At 37.6% G+C, this 21,029-nt stretch overlaps 2 protein-coding genes across 2 annotated transcripts; both read right to left on the reverse strand.

Moving 5' to 3' along the window:
* Positions 1–8,954: 8,954 nt before the first annotated feature.
* On the reverse strand, positions 8,955–11,919 carry LOC111799309. Its single transcript, XM_023682820.1, has 7 exons — positions 11,563–11,919; positions 11,333–11,482; positions 11,009–11,227; positions 9,973–10,094; positions 9,668–9,831; positions 9,441–9,595; positions 8,955–9,212 (listed from the first exon to the last, which is right to left on the reverse strand). Exons 1-7 carry the CDS (start codon positions 11,788–11,790, stop codon positions 9,117–9,119), a joined length of 1,134 nt encoding a protein of 377 aa, XP_023538588.1. The 5' UTR covers positions 11,791–11,919; the 3' UTR covers positions 8,955–9,116.
* A 3,035-nt stretch (positions 11,920–14,954) lies between these two features.
* Positions 14,955–17,971, reverse strand: LOC111799006. The gene is made up of 4 exons (XM_023682381.1): positions 17,462–17,971; positions 15,846–16,454; positions 15,485–15,773; positions 14,955–15,386 (listed from the first exon to the last, which is right to left on the reverse strand). Exons 1-4 carry the CDS (start codon positions 17,942–17,944, stop codon positions 15,352–15,354), a joined length of 1,416 nt encoding a protein of 471 aa, XP_023538149.1. The 5' UTR covers positions 17,945–17,971; the 3' UTR covers positions 14,955–15,351.
* Positions 17,972–21,029: the final 3,058 nt, after the last annotated feature.

Below are 21,029 nucleotides of genomic sequence, written 5' to 3' on the forward strand. Positions count from 1 at the left end.
ATTCTCATCACTTTGCGTCTCAGTTAAGTGCGCCTAATTCTCCCTTTTCTTCGATCTATAGTGGGATGCATAATGATCCTCCCTTTTCTTCGATCTATAGTTGGAAGCATAATGGCCAATCTTTTGACAATTATAACACTTCACCTTCCGAACTTCACCTTCCGACATTCTGAGGCATAGTGGCCTAGGCCTTGACAATTTTAGCATCTTACCTTGCTCTTGTCAGCCTTCTTCTCTTGATGAAACGAGTCGTTTCCACGTCCATGCCCTCTCCCTCTCCAGCGACCACTGCGACCTTGCCCTCGGCTATGGCCTCCATTGTCGCTATGTTTTTTCTCTTTCCATTCTCCTTGAGTCAATAAGACATGCTCAACATTCTCTTTGTTGCCACCGATCCGTTCCTCATATGTATGAAGAAACTTAGAAGGTACGTATTTTATTAAATCCTTGTTGCCTCTTTATTACACGTTCAGCACCAGGTACGTATTTTATTAAATCCTTGTTGCCTCTTTATTACACGTTCAGCACCAGGTACGTATTTTATTAAATCCTTGTTGCATAATCATCAAGAAATTGTTGCATAATCATCAAGAAAAAGAAACTTAGAAGGTACGTATTTTATTAAATCCTTGTTGCCTCTTTATTACACGTTCAGCACCGGACATGAATAGTTTTTAAATCCTAGCCGTTGTTGTCTCTCCCTGATCACTCGCTCAACGACAACTCGACGTCCTTTTTACACGTTTCAGCACCGACATGAATAGTTTTTAACTGGCTTCCACCGTTAGGTCGTTCACGTCAAGTAATGTCTCGATTGCAATGGCTTCCACCGTTAGGTCGTTCACGTCAGTCAAGTAATGTCTCGATTGCAATGACTTCCACCGTTAGGTCATTCACGTCAAGTAATGTCTCGATTGCAATCACGCTTGCTAGCCGTCGTTGTCTCCCTGATCATTCGCTCAACGACAACTCGACGCCTGTCATCAGGGCGTCGGCCTCTTCGTGGTGGTGATGGAGATGCCGGCACTTGGCAGCGACGTGGAGGAGTGAGCAAGTCTGCTCGGAATGGACCCCACGATGTGCTTATTTTTCGCGCTTTGCATTTTCTTCTATTCGAACCTGAGACCTGTGTGTTGTTAGGTCAATACTCTAATNTGCTCAACATTCTCTTTGTTGCCACCGATCCGTTCCTCATATGTATGAAGAAACTTAGAAGGTACGTATTTTATTAAATCCTTGTTGCCTCTTTATTACACGTTCAGCACCAGGTACGTATTTTATTAAATCCTTGTTGCCTCTTTATTACACGTTCAGCACCAGGTACGTATTTTATTAAATCCTTGTTGCATAATCATCAAGAAATTGTTGCATAATCATCAAGAAAAAGAAACTTAGAAGGTACGTATTTTATTAAATCCTTGTTGCCTCTTTATTACACGTTCAGCACCGGACATGAATAGTTTTTAAATCCTAGCCGTTGTTGTCTCTCCCTGATCACTCGCTCAACGACAACTCGACGTCCTTTTTACACGTTTCAGCACCGACATGAATAGTTTTTAACTGGCTTCCACCGTTAGGTCGTTCACGTCAAGTAATGTCTCGATTGCAATGGCTTCCACCGTTAGGTCGTTCACGTCAGTCAAGTAATGTCTCGATTGCAATGACTTCCACCGTTAGGTCATTCACGTCAAGTAATGTCTCGATTGCAATCACGCTTGCTAGCCGTCGTTGTCTCCCTGATCATTCGCTCAACGACAACTCGACGCCTGTCATCAGGGCGTCGGCCTCTTCGTGGTGGTGATGGAGATGCCGGCACTTGGCAGCGACGTGGAGGAGTGAGCAAGTCTGCTCGGAATGGACCCCACGATGTGCTTATTTTTCGCGCTTTGCATTTTCTTCTATTCGAACCTGAGACCTGTGTGTTGTTAGGTCAATACTCTAATCACTTGAACTATTCAACTTGATTGTTGATAGGTTGGCTCCTCCGCAATGATATACACCGATGGCTTCAACTTGGCTCTGATACCACTTGTTGTTTTTCGATAATCAGCCAANGAAACTTAGAAGGTACGTATTTTATTAAATCCTTGTTGCCTCTTTATTACACGTTCAGCACCGGACATGAATAGTTTTTAAATCCTAGCCGTTGTTGTCTCTCCCTGATCACTCGCTCAACGACAACTCGACGTCCTTTTTACACGTTTCAGCACCGACATGAATAGTTTTTAACTGGCTTCCACCGTTAGGTCGTTCACGTCAAGTAATGTCTCGATTGCAATGGCTTCCACCGTTAGGTCGTTCACGTCAGTCAAGTAATGTCTCGATTGCAATGACTTCCACCGTTAGGTCATTCACGTCAAGTAATGTCTCGATTGCAATCACGCTTGCTAGCCGTCGTTGTCTCCCTGATCATTCGCTCAACGACAACTCGACGCCTGTCATCAGGGCGTCGGCCTCTTCGTGGTGGTGATGGAGATGCCGGCACTTGGCAGCGACGTGGAGGAGTGAGCAAGTCTGCTCGGAATGGACCCCACGATGTGCTTATTTTTCGCGCTTTGCATTTTCTTCTATTCGAACCTGAGACCTGTGTGTTGTTAGGTCAATACTCTAATCACTTGAACTATTCAACTTGATTGTTGATAGGTTGGCTCCTCCGCAATGATATACACCGATGGCTTCAACTTGGCTCTGATACCACTTGTTGTTTTTCGATAATCAGCCAAGGAAATCCTTTCTTTTCGGTGAGAGGAAATCGTCGACAGGAGATTGTTGGAAGAAAAATAAAATGCGTAAAATAACAAAGAGAGAGAATGACTGAAATTTTGACTGCGCTTAAATCTTCGGAACAGATTTCCTATTTAAATATAACCTATCCTAAAAATGGCTTGGAGAGTGGCCAACTAAATCTATGCCACTTCCTACAAAATTGCCGTATAAAACTTTGTTAATCCATTCCGTGTTTGTCAAATGGTCAAACGGGGAACTAATGAAATCGTGGGAAAACTCAGGTTTTATCTAACAATCTCTCAGGTTTTATCTAACANCTTCCACCGTTAGGTCGTTCACGTCAAGTAATGTCTCGATTGCAATGGCTTCCACCGTTAGGTCGTTCACGTCAGTCAAGTAATGTCTCGATTGCAATGACTTCCACCGTTAGGTCATTCACGTCAAGTAATGTCTCGATTGCAATCACGCTTGCTAGCCGTCGTTGTCTCCCTGATCATTCGCTCAACGACAACTCGACGCCTGTCATCAGGGCGTCGGCCTCTTCGTGGTGGTGATGGAGATGCCGGCACTTGGCAGCGACGTGGAGGAGTGAGCAAGTCTGCTCGGAATGGACCCCACGATGTGCTTATTTTTCGCGCTTTGCATTTTCTTCTATTCGAACCTGAGACCTGTGTGTTGTTAGGTCAATACTCTAATCACTTGAACTATTCAACTTGATTGTTGATAGGTTGGCTCCTCCGCAATGATATACACCGATGGCTTCAACTTGGCTCTGATACCACTTGTTGTTTTTCGATAATCAGCCAAGGAAATCCTTTCTTTTCGGTGAGAGGAAATCGTCGACAGGAGATTGTTGGAAGAAAAATAAAATGCGTAAAATAACAAAGAGAGAGAATGACTGAAATTTTGACTGCGCTTAAATCTTCGGAACAGATTTCCTATTTAAATATAACCTATCCTAAAAATGGCTTGGAGAGTGGCCAACTAAATCTATGCCACTTCCTACAAAATTGCCGTATAAAACTTTGTTAATCCATTCCGTGTTTGTCAAATGGTCAAACGGGGAACTAATGAAATCGTGGGAAAACTCAGGTTTTATCTAACAATCTCTCAGGTTTTATCTAACATGCCATGCTTCTTTTGCTGTCTCTTTCTCTGCTAACAAAAAAAACATCTCCTCAGTGCTTCATAGATAGCTGCTAAGGCCATTTGATCCTTTCTTTCATCAAGACTATCTAGAGACTCANGGCGTCGGCCTCTTCGTGGTGGTGATGGAGATGCCGGCACTTGGCAGCGACGTGGAGGAGTGAGCAAGTCTGCTCGGAATGGACCCCACGATGTGCTTATTTTTCGCGCTTTGCATTTTCTTCTATTCGAACCTGAGACCTGTGTGTTGTTAGGTCAATACTCTAATCACTTGAACTATTCAACTTGATTGTTGATAGGTTGGCTCCTCCGCAATGATATACACCGATGGCTTCAACTTGGCTCTGATACCACTTGTTGTTTTTCGATAATCAGCCAAGGAAATCCTTTCTTTTCGGTGAGAGGAAATCGTCGACAGGAGATTGTTGGAAGAAAAATAAAATGCGTAAAATAACAAAGAGAGAGAATGACTGAAATTTTGACTGCGCTTAAATCTTCGGAACAGATTTCCTATTTAAATATAACCTATCCTAAAAATGGCTTGGAGAGTGGCCAACTAAATCTATGCCACTTCCTACAAAATTGCCGTATAAAACTTTGTTAATCCATTCCGTGTTTGTCAAATGGTCAAACGGGGAACTAATGAAATCGTGGGAAAACTCAGGTTTTATCTAACAATCTCTCAGGTTTTATCTAACATGCCATGCTTCTTTTGCTGTCTCTTTCTCTGCTAACAAAAAAAACATCTCCTCAGTGCTTCATAGATAGCTGCTAAGGCCATTTGATCCTTTCTTTCATCAAGACTATCTAGAGACTCAGTTGATTCGATTGCATCCCACACCCCTTGAGCACGCAAATAGACCTTCATCTTCATAGCCCATGCCGAGTAGTTGGTTCTCGATAACGTCGGGTATTGGAGTGTTACCAAACCTTCCTTTGTTGCAGATTTCGACGACTCTCCTCTCTCTCCAGTGTTGTTATTATTTCTCGGCATGATCTTTGGCATGTAACCACGCTCTGATACCAAATGTCAGACACACTCATACAAGAAAGAGACAACACTCAGAAAAAATAAGTAAAACCAACTTCATTATTTTCTTCAACTTGGTGCACGGTACATATGTAGACAGAAAAAAAACTAAATAACTGCTAATAACCTACACTAACTTCCCATCAACAACTGCTAATAACTTCCCTTGCTATTATCCACAAATACTAAATTGTAATACAAGATTAAACAAACTAACATAATGCATCATCAAGTGGTTAAGCACATTCTTCGCTATGTGAAGGGAACCACAAGCTATGGGTTGAACTATCAAAGAGCGAGGTGACACTCTTCGCTATGTGAAGGGAACCACAAGCTATGGGTTGAAGTATCAAAGAGCGAGGTGACACTATCTTCCTGTGAGGCTGAATTCATTGACGATAGAAAAAGAACCGCAGGAGTGACTTTTTATCTCAACGGAATTTGATCTCTTGGCAATCTCAAAAGCAATGAATTGTGACACTATCTTCCTGTAAGGCTGAATTCATGGCAGAAACTGCGATGTCGTACCAAGCATTGTGGCTGAGAAATTTGTTGAGCGAAGTGACTAGAAGTGAACTAAAGTCAATAACTCTCTACGCCGACAAAAAATCCGCAATTGCACTGATAAAGAATCCAGTATTTCACGGATGCAAAAAACACATTGATATTCGCTTCCACTTCATCCGTGAGTGTGTTGAGAAGAGACAAATCGTTGTGGAGTTCGTATACACTAGAGAGCAACGTGTGGATATTCTAACAAAGGTCCGAGCAAGGGTTAAGTTTGTAGAGATGCAGGAATTGCTGGGAGTGAAAAATATCGAACAAAAAGTTTATGGAGGAGAATGTGAGTTAATAAGCTTAACTTAGCAGAAGAAGTTATTAACCTAGAGCAATTTTTAGATAATTTTTTTGAGTAGGTTTTGATTTGAATAAGTTTAGGGAAATTGTTAGTACAATTACTTGGGAAGATTTGTTAGTAGTTGCTTAACTTGAGTAGAAAATTTAGGAATGAGAAAGTTTAGGAGATGTACGTTATTTTCACAACAACAAATAGAATTGAAAAACCTAAGTGCTTAAGATTCCTCTATTCAAAAGCTCTCTCCCCTCAATTTGTTCTTCCTACTTCAGTTATTTGTTTCGACATATTACAATCGTGGGCAATTTTCAACACTGCGCTCAACACACGTGACCCGTGCAACGCGTTTGCGACCTAGAGTGCTTGACCTGAGATCATGCAACAGCTCAAATCAAACCCCTAAGCCCATCTGCACCGAAGACCTAACCGAGCCCAAAATGTTTGGCCTAAACCTGAAGTTTGCACCTCGACCCGGAACGCCACCTGAACATGCGTCTCCTTTCCCACAGTGACACATATCGCACATGCGAACACAGACTCCTTTGGCTCAATCGACTCAACGCGGCTCGGCTCGACGCGGCGCGACATGACTTCTCTGCGCAAAACTCAGCTATCCGGCTTGGATTGATGCTTTTGGTACCAATTCCCATAGTTTTTTTTCCCTCCTGGAGCTTAATTTGACCTTAATTGAGGTAATTGAGGTCAGTTTAGCATCCTATTTCCAAGTTCAAGTTGATTTAGGCTAGAAATATGTATTATTAACGTAAACAAGATGGACGTTCGAATAAGAAACAACTCTCGGCAATATGTGAAGAAACTTCTAGGAAACGAAATCTAAATGTACTCAAGTGTAGGGAGAGCTCTGGCTAAGGCCAACCAAGTAAGTGTCCTTACTATCAGTATGGTTAGAAATGATGTTGTGTATTGACACATGCCCCATGGTTCTGCACGTGTCATATATTTGATTTATGAGAAGTTTAGGAGACAATATGACTAGATATGCATATGAAACGATATGACTATGAAGTGTTTATGAAATAGTATGACTATGATATGATCTGAGAACGATGTATATATTTATATATGTTATATATGATATGAGAATGATATGATATACATACATTACAGTATGATATGTTTGATAAATTGATATATTTATGATGTGAAATTGATGAAGCCATACTTGAAATATGTTATGTGACTATTATTATATGATATGATATGATATGATATGTGCATGATAAGAATTGTAATGTCTAAGCATGGAAACGTTATGATATGACATATATGTATGTAGTATAAATGATATGATATGATTGACATGCAAAAATGACGAACTAGCACGAAATACAACCCTGGCATACACACGAAAGATGTGATAAATGATATGAGAAATGATATGATATGAAAGAAGATGCTAGCGGGGATGTATTAAATGATCATGAAAATAGAAAAATGTTGAGACCACATGCATTATTGTGTGCTCATGCATCGGGGGATACCCCTTCTCCTTCACGATAATACGGACGCGTATGCTACTAGGCTGGGAAACGATGTTCTCGTGACGGTTGCTATTTCTAACGGGTGTCCAACATTAACAGCTACCAGAGAATGCTCACTCGACTAGAAAGGAGCCCAGGAGGTGCGTAAACCGAATGGTGGGTTCATACTCGCAGGTGTGGACCCTGTGTAGGAAAATTAAGTACACATCCAATTGCTCGTTAAGATAACCGTCGTAGGAAAATAGACTGATACGATAAGTCCCATTCATGATTGTATGTTTTTGCATTTAACCCCAGTAATGAAGTCACTTGCAGAGTATTTTATTTAAAATACTCAAGACACGTGCTACTTCTATTTCAGGTAAAGGCAAAATATCCATGTACGGCTGACAACAGCATCGCAACTATGACACATGAATAGGGTAGATGCATTTATTTTCTTAGACTTAAGTTAGAATATGATGTTTTTAATTTTAACGCTTATTTATTTTATTTAGTCTTTCATTGTGTCGTTTTAAAAATGTTTTTAAACATTATGTCCATAACAGTGTTTTTAAGATAAAGTCTATGTTTCATGAAAAAGTTTAAATGCTAAATCTACTTTAACTAACATCTACGGTCAAACTGATCCTATGCCACCAAATTCATGAATGTAACCTTTATCATCTAACTTGCTGGTAAATATGACATTAATCTTAATATTAGATACACTACTTCCTTACTCCTGTTACTTTTTCTTTTCTCATTGCAACTACACTAGTTACATTCCAAAGATTGCAGCTGAGTAACGCCCCTAATTTTTTTGCCGAAATTAGAAACGTCTCCACAGCATGTGTATCCCAGCATTCATTGTCATCTGTGTGGGGCGTTTTACCTTTACCTAAAATATAAAGATAGCACATGGCTTGAGTATTTTAAGAAATACTCATGAAGTCACCTCATCTCAACATGGTCTTGGACTCTTCTCAGTTCCCGGCAGAGTTGGATGTGTGATACTTCCACACACGTGGCCCATGCACGCATACATGGAACCACCAAGCAGACTCGTATACATACCCCCTATGTCTGGCTTGGTCGAACACAACGCATTAACGCGTCGTTGGATGCCACAAAAAAAGGAAAGACCCACGTGATATCATGGCGAACATAAATATCGAAAGTATGCGTCCATACCAACATAATCTAACGGGGAAGTATCTCGATGCACATGTCATACATAAATACATGAGGTCCCTATAATTTACATTAATAGCATAGCATTAACATCATTCTCTTTTTCCTTTCATCCATGACATAGTACATATGCATCATGAATACATAGTAGTCATCATATACCCCATCATATAGCTTCACATGGTAAGACATAACATGACATACGTAATATTTCATTTCATTCACAACATGGTGTAATGAGTATCACATGCATACATAACATAGCATCGTATGTCATTACATAGAACACATAACATAGCATAAATCATATGGTACATACATGGGAGGCACGCACTGTCATACATCATTCAATTATCCAACTCTAAAAGTAAGGTTGGTTGGTCTTGGCCAAAGTCCCTAATTATTTAATAACTGTTTCGAAACTATGTTGCGACGTTTAACTTCACCTATATCAATTCATATCACATTCTTAGTTAAACATAGTGATTGCTCTCGATATAAATTCTAAAACTATCTAAACTTGATTAAACCACGAGTTTTATTGACCTCAATTGTTATGAAACGAGCCTTAAAACGTCGCCTTAAGCGATTTATTAAGTTACTAAAGATTAGATCATTCTATACAACAACATATCAAATTAGTTCACAGCGCATCCCAATTCGATTTCCTCCTCCAGAACAATCAAGCCTTTCCCGTTTGCTGCTGTTTGGATGTACTTTCAAAGATCTTATCAGCATTTCCAACTTCAAATCCATCCCTTCTGTGCTGCTCTTTCACCTATACAAGTTTGTAATGATGTTTAAGTTTCAAAGGGTCTTGTTTTGTTTTTCTCAAATGTGTTTGAAGTAATGACTAAGATAATTCTTATGAGAAGTTTAAGGTTTAGAATAGCACATTTGGAAGTTATGTTCTGTTCTTTTTGTAGTATGATGTGTTTTTTCACAGCAAGACTCAGGCAAGTAGTGCAAGGATGAAACAACCGATGATTGGGGTTAGTTTAATTACCTCTGTTTCTGGAAGATGTTTGAACTGAGGCAGGACCAGACGCTCAGCAAACTCGATGTATGAGCAGGGGACTGTGGTAGTAATGCCATCAGAAAATTCAAAAGAAACTGAATCGGCGAGGGTCGAGCTTTGCAGTAGAAGACCATCTGGGCTTACTGAAACGAAACGGTCGAGTATAGATTATAAACACATAAATAACAGATAGCAAGACTAGCCGTGTCATGTACCTTTCAAAACTCCACCTTCAGAATTCAGTTTATAACCATTCTCTTCTATGAACTCATTGAGGTTTTTGATATTTCTAAGATGAGATTTCAGCCGATGGGTCGAAATAGTCACGTGATTAACTGCATAACCGTTCACAAGACTCCAAGCGGCATATTCGCTCTCTCTATAGATTCGAAAAGATAAAAGAGTCATCGACATTGCCGATTACGGTGCTCGAAGCATACGTTTCACAAGCTTTCAACTCTAAAATCATCCTGAATTAACTTTTATAACATAAATTTTGGAGTGAATGGAGATGAAATACCTCGCTAGTTGGACAAACTCAGAATGTGAAGGCTTTTCCCATGTCAAGGAACCTAGAGCACTTGCAAGAGCAGCATGCTTCTTTCCCTCGTGAGAACTTTCAGTGTATTTTCTGATTATATCCTGAACACAAGAGGTAAAAGCTAAAGAAAATTAACAAAAGATTTGGTTTTATGTAAAACTGTAAGAGCCCAATCCCACCGCCAGCAGATTTTTAGGCTTTTCCTCTCGTGCTTCCCCTCAAGGTTTTTAAATTACGTTTTCTAGGGAAAGGTTTTCACACTCTTATAAAGAATGTTTCATTCTCCTTCCCAACTGATGTGTAAAGAATGTTTCATTCTCCTTCCCAACTGATGTGTAAAGAATGTTTCATTCTCCTTCCCAACTGATGTGGGATCTCACAACCCACCCCCCTTCGAAGGCAGCGTCCTCGCTGACATTTGTTCCCTTCTCCAATCAATGTTGGACCCCCCAATCTACCCCCTTTCAGGGCCCAACATCCTTGTTGGCACACCGCCTCGTGTCCACTCCCCTTTGGGGTTCAGCCTCCCCAACTGATGTGGGATCTCACAATCCACCCCCCTTCAGAGCCTAGCGTCCTCGCTGACACTCGTTCCCTTCTCCAATCGACGTGGGACCCCCTAATCTACCCCCTTTCGGGACCCCACATCCTTGCTGGCACACCACCTTGTGTCTACTCTCATCGGGGCTCAGCCTCCTCGTTGGCACATCGTCTGGTGTCTAACTCTGATACCATTTGGTACAGCCCAAACCCACCACTACCAGATATTGTCCTTTTTGGGCTTCCCCTCAAGGTTTTTAAAACGCGTCAGAAAGGTTTCCACACCCTTATAAAAAATGATTCGTTCTCCTCCTCAACTGATGTGGGATCTCCCAAAAATAATCATAACAGAGGACCCAAGATAGGAGTGCTTGTTCAAAATTAAAAAAAAAAAAAAAAGAAGAAAACTGAACAAAATATAAGACATTCAAGCAATATGCTGATTCCCCTGAGTTAAGAAGTTCCTAAACCACACCTGAGTTTGTGGGCTCATCAGATCCACAAGAAGCTCTGATATGAACACTCTTGGTAGAGGTCCATGAATCCCATCACCATCATAAGCTGCATCAGAATTGGGCGGTGGAGAAAACCAAAATGCTTTTAACTTTTTGGCTGGGAAAGATAATTCTTCTTGTCGTGTATATCCAAAATCCAGAAAAAAGTTTGCTAATGAATCAATGCCGTGGCCATCCGTCTAAGTCATCATAGATACAAATACAAATTGAACATTAATTAGATTGATAGCAAAGCCCCAGCCTAGGAGGAGAATGTAATCCTAATTTCAGAATAAGAAAAATACCCCAAAAGTTCTAAACGCAAGATGATCATAACAAATCTTATCATTATCGACGGATCGAACCAGTTCCAATATGGCCTTTGCTGAGGGATTGCGATTAAGATAAACTGCCTCCATGCTCGCTAAAACATTCCTAAGAAAGGATTCAGCTCCCTACCATTATCCATCACGAATCATAACTCAAATTAGGTCGATGAATCAGAAGAAAACAAAAGAGAAAGAGTAAAATTAACCTTAATCCGTGATTGTGATTGCTGCGGTGGATTTCCAGGTTTAGCGGTGGCCATGATCGAGAACAATCGAGTGCCGCCAGAGTTGGAATGGCGGCAACAAGGAAGCGATGAAGATTTACGAAGAAGAGAAAAGAAATTGTTAGAAATGGGCAGTGAAGAAGAAGGTTTGGAAGAATTCCATCGCGCAGTTGACAAAATTCTGAGCGCTGAGTGAGACAGGGAAGCCATGCGTCTGGATTTTGGTTCTTGGGATCGTTGGATGAACGCAGTAAAAAGAATGGGAACGCCTAGAGACGCTGCGCGGTTTCCGTGTTATGGACGGAAATCATTTTAGGATTAGAACATATAGTTGGTTGAGTGTTGTGTTCAAACAAAACTAATGCCTACCCAATTTAATATCCAAAGCCTTCTTTTTTTTATTACTATTCAAAACCCTTATCTTTCGGGTACATCATAAATAGATAAGAACGAGATCTTGAGATAATCTTATACAACGGTATGATATTGTCTACTTTAAGATAAGGTCGAGAGTAACAGTATCTATAATGGTATGATATTGTTTATCTTATGATAGAGCTTGTAGATATCGTCATCTTCAATCGATGTGGGATCCCATAATCTATCCATTTGGGACCTAGCGTCCTTGCGGCACACTGCCCGGTGCACACTCCTCTACGGGGCTCAACGTCCTTGTTGGCACACTGTCTGGTGTCCACCCCCCTTTTGGGCTCAGCTTCTTCACTGACACACCGCCTGATGTCTAACTCTAATATCATTTATAACATCCCAAGCCTATTACTAGCTGATATTGTCATTTTGGAGCTTTTCCTTTCGAGTTTGGCCTCAAGGTTTTTAAAACGCGTCTACCTAAGTAGAGGTTTACACACCCTTATAAAGAATGTTTCGTTCTCTTTTTCAACTGATAAAAAACGTTTTATTATCAATTAAGCTTTTCCTTTTCGGGTTCCCCTCAAGGTTTTTGAAATGTGTATGGTAAGTAGAGGTTTCCACGCCCTTATAAAAAATGTTTCGTTCTCCTCTCTAAATGATAAAGAATGTTTCGTTATTAGTTAAGCTTTTTCTTTTGGGTTTCCCCTCAAGGTTTTTAAAATGCGTATGGTGAGCAGAGGTTTACATACCCTTATAAAAAATGTTTCGTTCTTCTCTCCAAATGATAAAGAATATTTCGTTATCTTCGGAGAGGTTTACACACCCTTATAAATAATGTTTCGTTTTCCTCTCTAATTGATAAAAAATGTTTCGTTATCAGTTGAACATTTCCTTTTAGGCTTCTTCTTAAGGTTCTTAAAACCCATTTGCTAAGTAGATGTTTATACACCCTTATAAACAATGTTTCGTTCTCCTCTCCAACTAACGTGAGATTTCACAATTTACCCCTTTGAGTCCCAGCATTCTTGATGACATTCATTCCCCTCTCGAATTGATGTGAGATCTCACATATAAGAACGAGAATAACCACTTCTACAATGGAATGATATTATCAACTTTTAGATAAAGTCATAAAGCGATAAGAACAAGAATAATGATCTCTATAATGGAATTATTACGTACACTTCGAGATAAGGACGAGATAATATCACAAAAAAAATAGGATGAGATACTGTCTCTCTTATTTATAAACTCATAATTTTTCCCTTAAATTTATCTGTTTTCGTGATAACATATAATATTATATATATATATATATATATTAAATTAATAATGACAAAAAAAAAGTTGAAATTTTCTCAAAACTTTTCTTGCAAACCTAACCCTATAATTAAATAAGAAAATACTTTGACAAATATATTCCATAAAATTTAAAAAGATTTAGCGTTTTAGATCCATGTGGAGTTGTAATCTCAATTTAAGAAAATAAATAAATAAATAAAGTTAATCTTAATTATCAAGAATTTTGCAATATTATAAGGATTTAATTATTAAATTTAAAGAATTAACATTAATTTATTAAGAGATCCATACCTATACAGAATGATTGAATTATGGATATGTATCACTTCATTCACGTACCTCTTCTCTGTCCAAATATCACGTCCACTAGCTTCGAGTCACAACGATTCTCTAGATATGTGATTTAACACCTAACAACGCTTATTTTACAATATACAACGATTTATTTGTGTGACTTTTGTAGTCGATTCAATAAATTTAAAATTTCAAAGACTTTACCCAATAGACAGCTGAAAACATAATTTCACTAGATATAATTCACTAATTCCTATATGAAGGTAACATAATAACGTATATAAGCTATACCTTCATACTCTATTACAATCTTCCCTATTAAAAAAAAAAAAAAAATTAGAGAAAGTAATTAGAATTTTAACATCATCTAATATAAGAGTGTACATGGTCCGAGTTGGGTAGAGAGATTTTTTTTACCCAACCCAAGTTCGGGTTCGTTGGATGGGTAACCCAACCAACCCAAAAAAATTTCACAACCTAACCTTTTATTTTCGGGTTGGGTTGTCAAATTTTTTTTAAGTTTTATTAGTCCACACTTTATAATTATTCGGATATAATATCAGATAAAATATATTAAAAGTTCTCAAACAAACACAAATAAATATATAATTATTCACANAAAAAAAAAAAAAAAAAAAAAAAACAAATTCAATAAAAAAACAATGAGCGAAAATTCTATCATATTAACATAATTCAACATTGTCATAAAACTAGATATCAATATTTTTTTAGAATTGGTTAAAGTAAGAAAAATAGAAAGATAGTTCTAAAACTAAATATCGATATTTTTTTTAGAATGGGTTAAAGTAACAAAAATAGAAAGATAGATGATGAAATTAAATAATTTATATATATATATATATATATATATATATATATATATATATAAATTGAAATATAATAATGTTGCAACAAATAGAAAATAAATAAAAAAAATTAATAAAAAAATATATATGTAATAGACTGGAGTCGAACGGTCTTGCTAGACCGGCCAAAGTACTACTCTCGCAAACCCATTAATAATAAAAGATTCTTAATATAGTTTATATATTTTTATTTGGATCGGGCCGCTCAGGTCGACCCGAGAGTTTTGTCCCACAAACCCGAAACCGAACCGATTCAATTTGGATTATGCAAAATGAACCCAACCTTACTCGAAATGCTAATACAATCCAACTCAACCCTATTCTAATATTTAAATATGACTTAAATTTAAATAATTTAAATAGGACTTGAATAAAAGTTTATAGATATTATATATTATTCTAGATTTATTATTATTTAATTAAAGAATAAAAAAATAAATTATTATTTAATTGAATAATTTGACTTAATGAAAAGTATCTCAAATTAACAAATTTAATTAAATCATGAGAAGTAATTGGCCGGAACTAAAAAGGCAATTACTTGTCAAACAATCTCTTCTACAAATTTCTTTAATTATTAATTATAATTATTTGAATTTCGAACGGTTTTCAAACACGTTTAAAATCACTGCGGACGATCTTACCGAAATCAGCAGCGTTGTGGCGCACAGCCCTTGCGCGTGCTGCTCGTTCATGTTCTTAATCAGCTTCATTTCTGCAGCAGACGCCTTCATCATCTGTGGAAGAACAGAGTTCTTCTCTGCTTGAATTTAGATTTTGAATTCAATGGCTGCTTCTAACACATCATATTTACAATCACAATACTGTAAATTAAAACCCAAAAAACAGTAATCCAATACTAACTAGAATCTCTGTGTTCTTGTTTGTGTTCTTCTCCGGCCTCGCCCCTGTTTCCAGATCAATCACTCTCTGTTCTTTATATCAAACCTTCCTTCTCAAACTCAATTCCCACTGTTACAGATTCAATGAAAATATAACATCAAACCACAGCCATTTAGTTATTGTTCTAATCTAAATCAAGGAGTTTCAAAGGGTTGAATGATTCTTACGTTTTGAAGATTTCGAAACCAGAACAACTTTCAAAGTTGTGTTGTTGGGAGGAAGCTGCAATCGAAGAGGATAAAGCTTCCCATTCAGTGGACTACGAGTACAAACAATTACGTCTTCGATTCCAGTCACTTCCTCTAATTTACGGCTCAATTCCTCCACTCCTTTTCCATTGAAATTCAAAGAATGCCTCTCTGAATCTTCATCCTCCCCCTCATCATCAGCAATCTGGTAAAATATCCTCCTCCCTTCCGATTTAGGTGGTGAGTTCAACGCTCCAGAGTTCTTCGACTAAAAAATTTGGGGGAAAATTGGAATTAGTGTTAATCGAAATGAATTTGGAGGAATAGATTAGTAAAATACCTCAGATCTTGAAGGATTTGCAGATTCAAATGAAACCGAAGATGATGTTGAACTCAATTCAAGAGAAGAGTCCGGGTCGGGTTCGGGTTCGGGATGAGCTAGGGTTTTGTGAACAGAAGATTGAATCTCGATTTCGACAACATCAACATCCCATAGAATCCATTCCTGAGTAGCGGTACGATGCGGCACATCGTGAGTGACGGAGTTCCGCCACGGCGGAACACCGCCGTTGCCTCTCAAGAAATTACCGTACCGCGTTTTAAGTTTCACAAGCGAGCGTTCCTTGATCGGCTCCCACTCAAGCGAGGAGTTCAACCTCTCCGGACGAGTCTGAAGAACCTTCAAGCCGGTCATTCCGAGCAAGAACGGCTGATTCGAGGCCATCAAGTACTTGCCGTAGCAGCTCTTGAGGCGGATTATAGAATCGGAATACTTAACAAACTCAACACTCCATCTCGCATTCTCCGACGATCCGTTCCGACTCTGAGTAACAGACTCCTCGTCTTCGTCGGCGAACAAATACTTCTTGTTATGGCTCCGGAGGCGGACGACCTTGGCGTTGCGGAAGAAATCCATGTTGGAATTGAACTCAGTGGAGGAGATGCGATTCTGTAGAAGAATTTGAAACTGTGAGGTTTGATAAGAAATATTCTAAGACGGATTCACGATTTTATGGGTCTGAAAAAAGCAACAATGGCGTTTTCTGCTTTACAGTGGAAGGAAGCTGAAGAAGATTCCCTTTGTGTGGGTTGGAACGAAGGTGGAAACAGCGTAGATATTATTCGACTAGCTGACGTCATATATATATATATGAATGAAAATATACTTTATTTATTTATTATTTTGTAGTATTATTTTGTAGGTCAACTTAACCCACTTGAAAATAGGGTTACAATCTAACAGTATCATATTTTAATAATTAAAAAAAAAACTTAATTTTGAGTCGGGTTTTGTTAGATTATGAACTCTATTTAAATTCTTTGTATCGCCAAAATAATCAACTCAAAATTTCGATTCTGTCCAAAAAAAAAATTCAATTCAACATGAGTATGCCTCTGGGTATTAGCAGAGATGTTAAGCCCGTGAAGGCACGCCTCAAATAGGAAATTTATTTTTATATAAGAGACTACGTAGATTTTTTAATTATTAAAGGTTATGTTGTAATATTAAAATTTAATTTTTTAAAATTTTTATTGGTAAAACATTTTTTCTATATATTAATTTATTAGAAATTTTTTTAACCATTTTTAATAAAGAAATTATACGGATAAATGGGAATTTTAAAATATTATTTATTTAAAAAAATTTATTTTCACAAAAAAAAAAATAATAATAATAAAAACCTAGACATCTTATGGTTTGAAAATGTTTTTAGAAGAGCATTAAATGGTATTTTCTTTTTTCATTTTCAAAGACAATTATTTTTTGTTTTTATCATATTTGTTGACGTGGAAATAAATATGAATTTAGATTTCCGAGGTGTAAAATTGTCAACATATCCAGCTGGCTCCGTCAAACTCAAGGACCTAGTTTTTGTTACATGTCACTCTCAAATATCAATTATTTATTTATTTATTTATTTATTTGTTTGTTTGTTTGTTTCTTAGAAGACTTACCTCGGCCACATCAGCCAACGCCGTCCCGGGCTCCAAATTCACGGCCTCAATGTCCCACAAAATCCACTTACCGGTGGTGGAGCTGTGCGGCTCATCGTGAGTCACCGAGTTTCTCCACGGCGGCGTTCCTCCATTCGCCCGCAAAAACGTCCCACACCAACTCCGCAGCTTCACCTGGAACCCTTCCCGCACCGGCTCCCACTGCACCATCCAGTCCGAGGATTTATCCGGCGGATCCTGGATTACCCTGTTCCCGGTCACCCCCAGTAGGAATGGTAGGTCCGACGCGCTCAGGTAACGCCCGTGGCAGTTTCTCAAGCGGATGGCTTTAGGATTCTGCTCCACTGGCTCGACCACCCATATGGTCTTACGGGATGCACGGGTGCGGCTCTGGCGGATGGTTTGTTTGTCGTCGTCCGAGGCTAGGTACTTGTCGTTGTGGCCTCGGAGTTTGATGGCCTTGGTTTTGCTGAAGAGCTCCATCGTGTACAACAATGAATTCTAAAAACGTTTCCTGAAACCACCACACCTAAATGATTTATAGCGTCACAATTAATTTGATTTCTACGAGGAAGATTCGTGGGAAGAACCCAATTGGAGACTTTTTTTTTTTTTTTTTTTTTTTTTNAGACTTTTTTTTTTTTTTTTTGTTTTGGTTGACTGACATAATTGGCGAAACTTCTTGGCTCTTCTCTCCGGTTGATTGCGTCTATGAAAGAATAAGGCAAAATTTCCATTTTTAACATGAATAAGAAACGTGTATCCATTATTTCATTTAATTCAAACCCAATCTTTGCCGTAGACAAGGATGCATGCTAAATGAACACTCCTCCGTCAAGAGACCAATTATGACTTAGACTAACGTGACTATAGTGAACAAAACTATAACGACTCAAATTCACCGCTCGTCGATATTGTCTTCTTTGAGCTTTCTCTTTTAGGCTTCCCCTCAAGACTTTAAAATAAGGGTGTATATTCAACCCGACAACCCGGACTATAGAGTTGGATTAGCATTTCAGATAGAGTTGGGTTCATTTTTTCTGAACCCAAACTGAATCAGTTCAGTTTCGGATTGGTGGGCAAAATTTTCGGGTTGACCCGAGCCAAATAAAAATATATTAAAAATCCTTCTACATAAATGGTTTTGCTAGAGTGTTACTAAGGGTAGTCTAAAAAGCCCGAGTTTGACTCTAGACAAATGTGTTTCTTTGTTTAATTTCTTTTATATAATATATTTTAAAAATACCTCAATATTTTATACTATTTTGAAACGTTGAAGAAATGGAAATTTCCATATTTTTAAATATTTATAGGGTTTAATCTTTCTCATTTACCTATATTTTTATGAAATAAATATTTATAATCTTTTATATAATATATTTTAAAAAATACTTTTAAAAAATACCTTAATATTTAATATTTATAGGGTTCAAACTTCCTCATTTACTTCCTCATTTACATATATTTTTATTTTTCTAATAGTTTAAGACTCTCTAAAATCACATATAAATACACATATTTCTATTTGTCGCAACATTTTTATATATATTATTTCTATTTGTTGCAAAAAAAATTCCGAATCCAAACCGTGTACATCTCTACTCTAAAACACATCTGTTAGGGGGTTTTCACACTCTTATAAAGGGTGTTTTGTTCTTCTCCCCAATCAATGTCGGACATCACAAAAATGGTGATGCTCAAATTTATTATAAATGGGGAAATGAGTTCGGATACAATTACAAATCAAAATACAAATGACTCAAAATGTAAAACCGGATTGACACTCTAGAACGACAACCCCCTCTATGACTGCGTAGGTCTCGAACGCTTCATCTTGACCAGTAGCCTGCAAACACCTGAAAAAGAAAGAAGAAATGAGTGAGTATAAAACTACTTAGTAAGCAATATATTTGTAGGCTCACATCACATCCTTAATCTAGTAGGTATCTATAGACTTAACTCTGGAATCTAGGAAGTTCGGGTTTAGTCTCTATTACTATTTAAGCATCTAAGTGTTTCAAAGTTTCAAGTGGTACTTTAAGTGCTCATGGGCCAACTCGAGGTGGTTCACCCTTTTTCTAGCCTCACAGATCTGTTAGATATTTGAGTTTTGTAGAGTACAACCCAATCCGCTCTATTTTTAAAATTATCATGAAAATGAAGAATATTTGATATTTGTAACGATACACTGTGATTGGTGAATATTTGATATTTGAGTTTTATGAAACTTTCGTTATTAATGTAACATGTATGGTAGATAAATAAGATTTTTTAAATAATTAAAAAAAGTAACCCGACAACTCAATCCCACCATTTATTTTTGGGTTGGATTGTGAAACCTATTCGATTACTCGGGCCACTAATCTAACTCATTCGAAATTTTGTTGAATAGTTACTTATAGATACATGTATAAGTACGTGTATGAATATACAAAACAAGATTCCCTTGCACAGTTTTCTAGCGTGTTGCCCAAAGCTAAGCGACATAGTCATTGAAAATTGAAAGTCTTTAACGTTGAGTCAACTCCGTTCGTCTAAATGCTTATATTTTTCCAAACAACTTGACTTCGTCAAATATTTTTTTATTTAAGGATGTCGTGTGGAATATGTTTTGTTTTAAAAGCGACAACTTTAATATCTATTTACAAAATTTCAACCTAAATTTATGACTACATTTAAGAAATTTCAACCTAAAATAGACCTTATAAAATAAATATATATAAAAAAGTTGAAGATTTAAAATGGAAAAAGTGAGTTTTATGTAACTTTTATTATAATTATAACAAATTAATGATATTGTATTATAATTATAAAGATGTTAATGATTGAGTTAGAGCATATATTTAATAATTTTATTGGTTAAATATTAAATTTCAAGCTTTAAATAGTGGAAGCTGCTTCGGCATGTAGTTATCTTTCACGGTTCAGATTTGATAGGTACTTCGGTCAAACTCAACCAAGTAAGTGGCCTTTAGGATAGACTAGAATTGTTTGCATGGAACTTTATTTACGAGCATGATGATGTATGATGTTATGATAATGTATGAGTATGATGTTTGAGCTGTGATGCATGTTGTTTGTACATGATTTATGTTTCAATGCATGACGTACATGATATGTTTGATGCACTTGATGACATTATGATAAGTATGATGTTTGCATGACGTTTACATTAATATGATGATATTTTCTATATTGAGCATGTTATATGATGATGAGTGTCATATTGTATCACGTCGTTAGATCGACCTAGAACACGACCCTAAGAGCATGAAAATTATGTTAATATAATTAATCAACAACATGTGTTAGTTAATGTAACAAAGGGATGAGACTAGAGGGTTGTGTCAGAAGAGATGATAACATGGATTTAGAAGGACCTCATGCATATTGTTTGTTCATAAGCACAGAGATACTTCGCCTAGAGATATGAGTGCCGACTCTCACATTATGACGAGTAGGGTGTTCATGGGAAGTATGACACTATGGGGTTCCGCTGACCACCGGACGTCGCTACAGATTAGCTTGACCATAGAGGGTCTAGGGGGTGTGCGAGCGTCCTGGGGAT

The sequence above is a fragment of the Cucurbita pepo genome, chromosome LG07 (genome assembly GCF_002806865.2).
Source record: "Cucurbita pepo subsp. pepo cultivar mu-cu-16 chromosome LG07, ASM280686v2, whole genome shotgun sequence".
NCBI classification, from domain to species: Eukaryota; Viridiplantae; Streptophyta; class Magnoliopsida; order Cucurbitales; family Cucurbitaceae; genus Cucurbita; species Cucurbita pepo.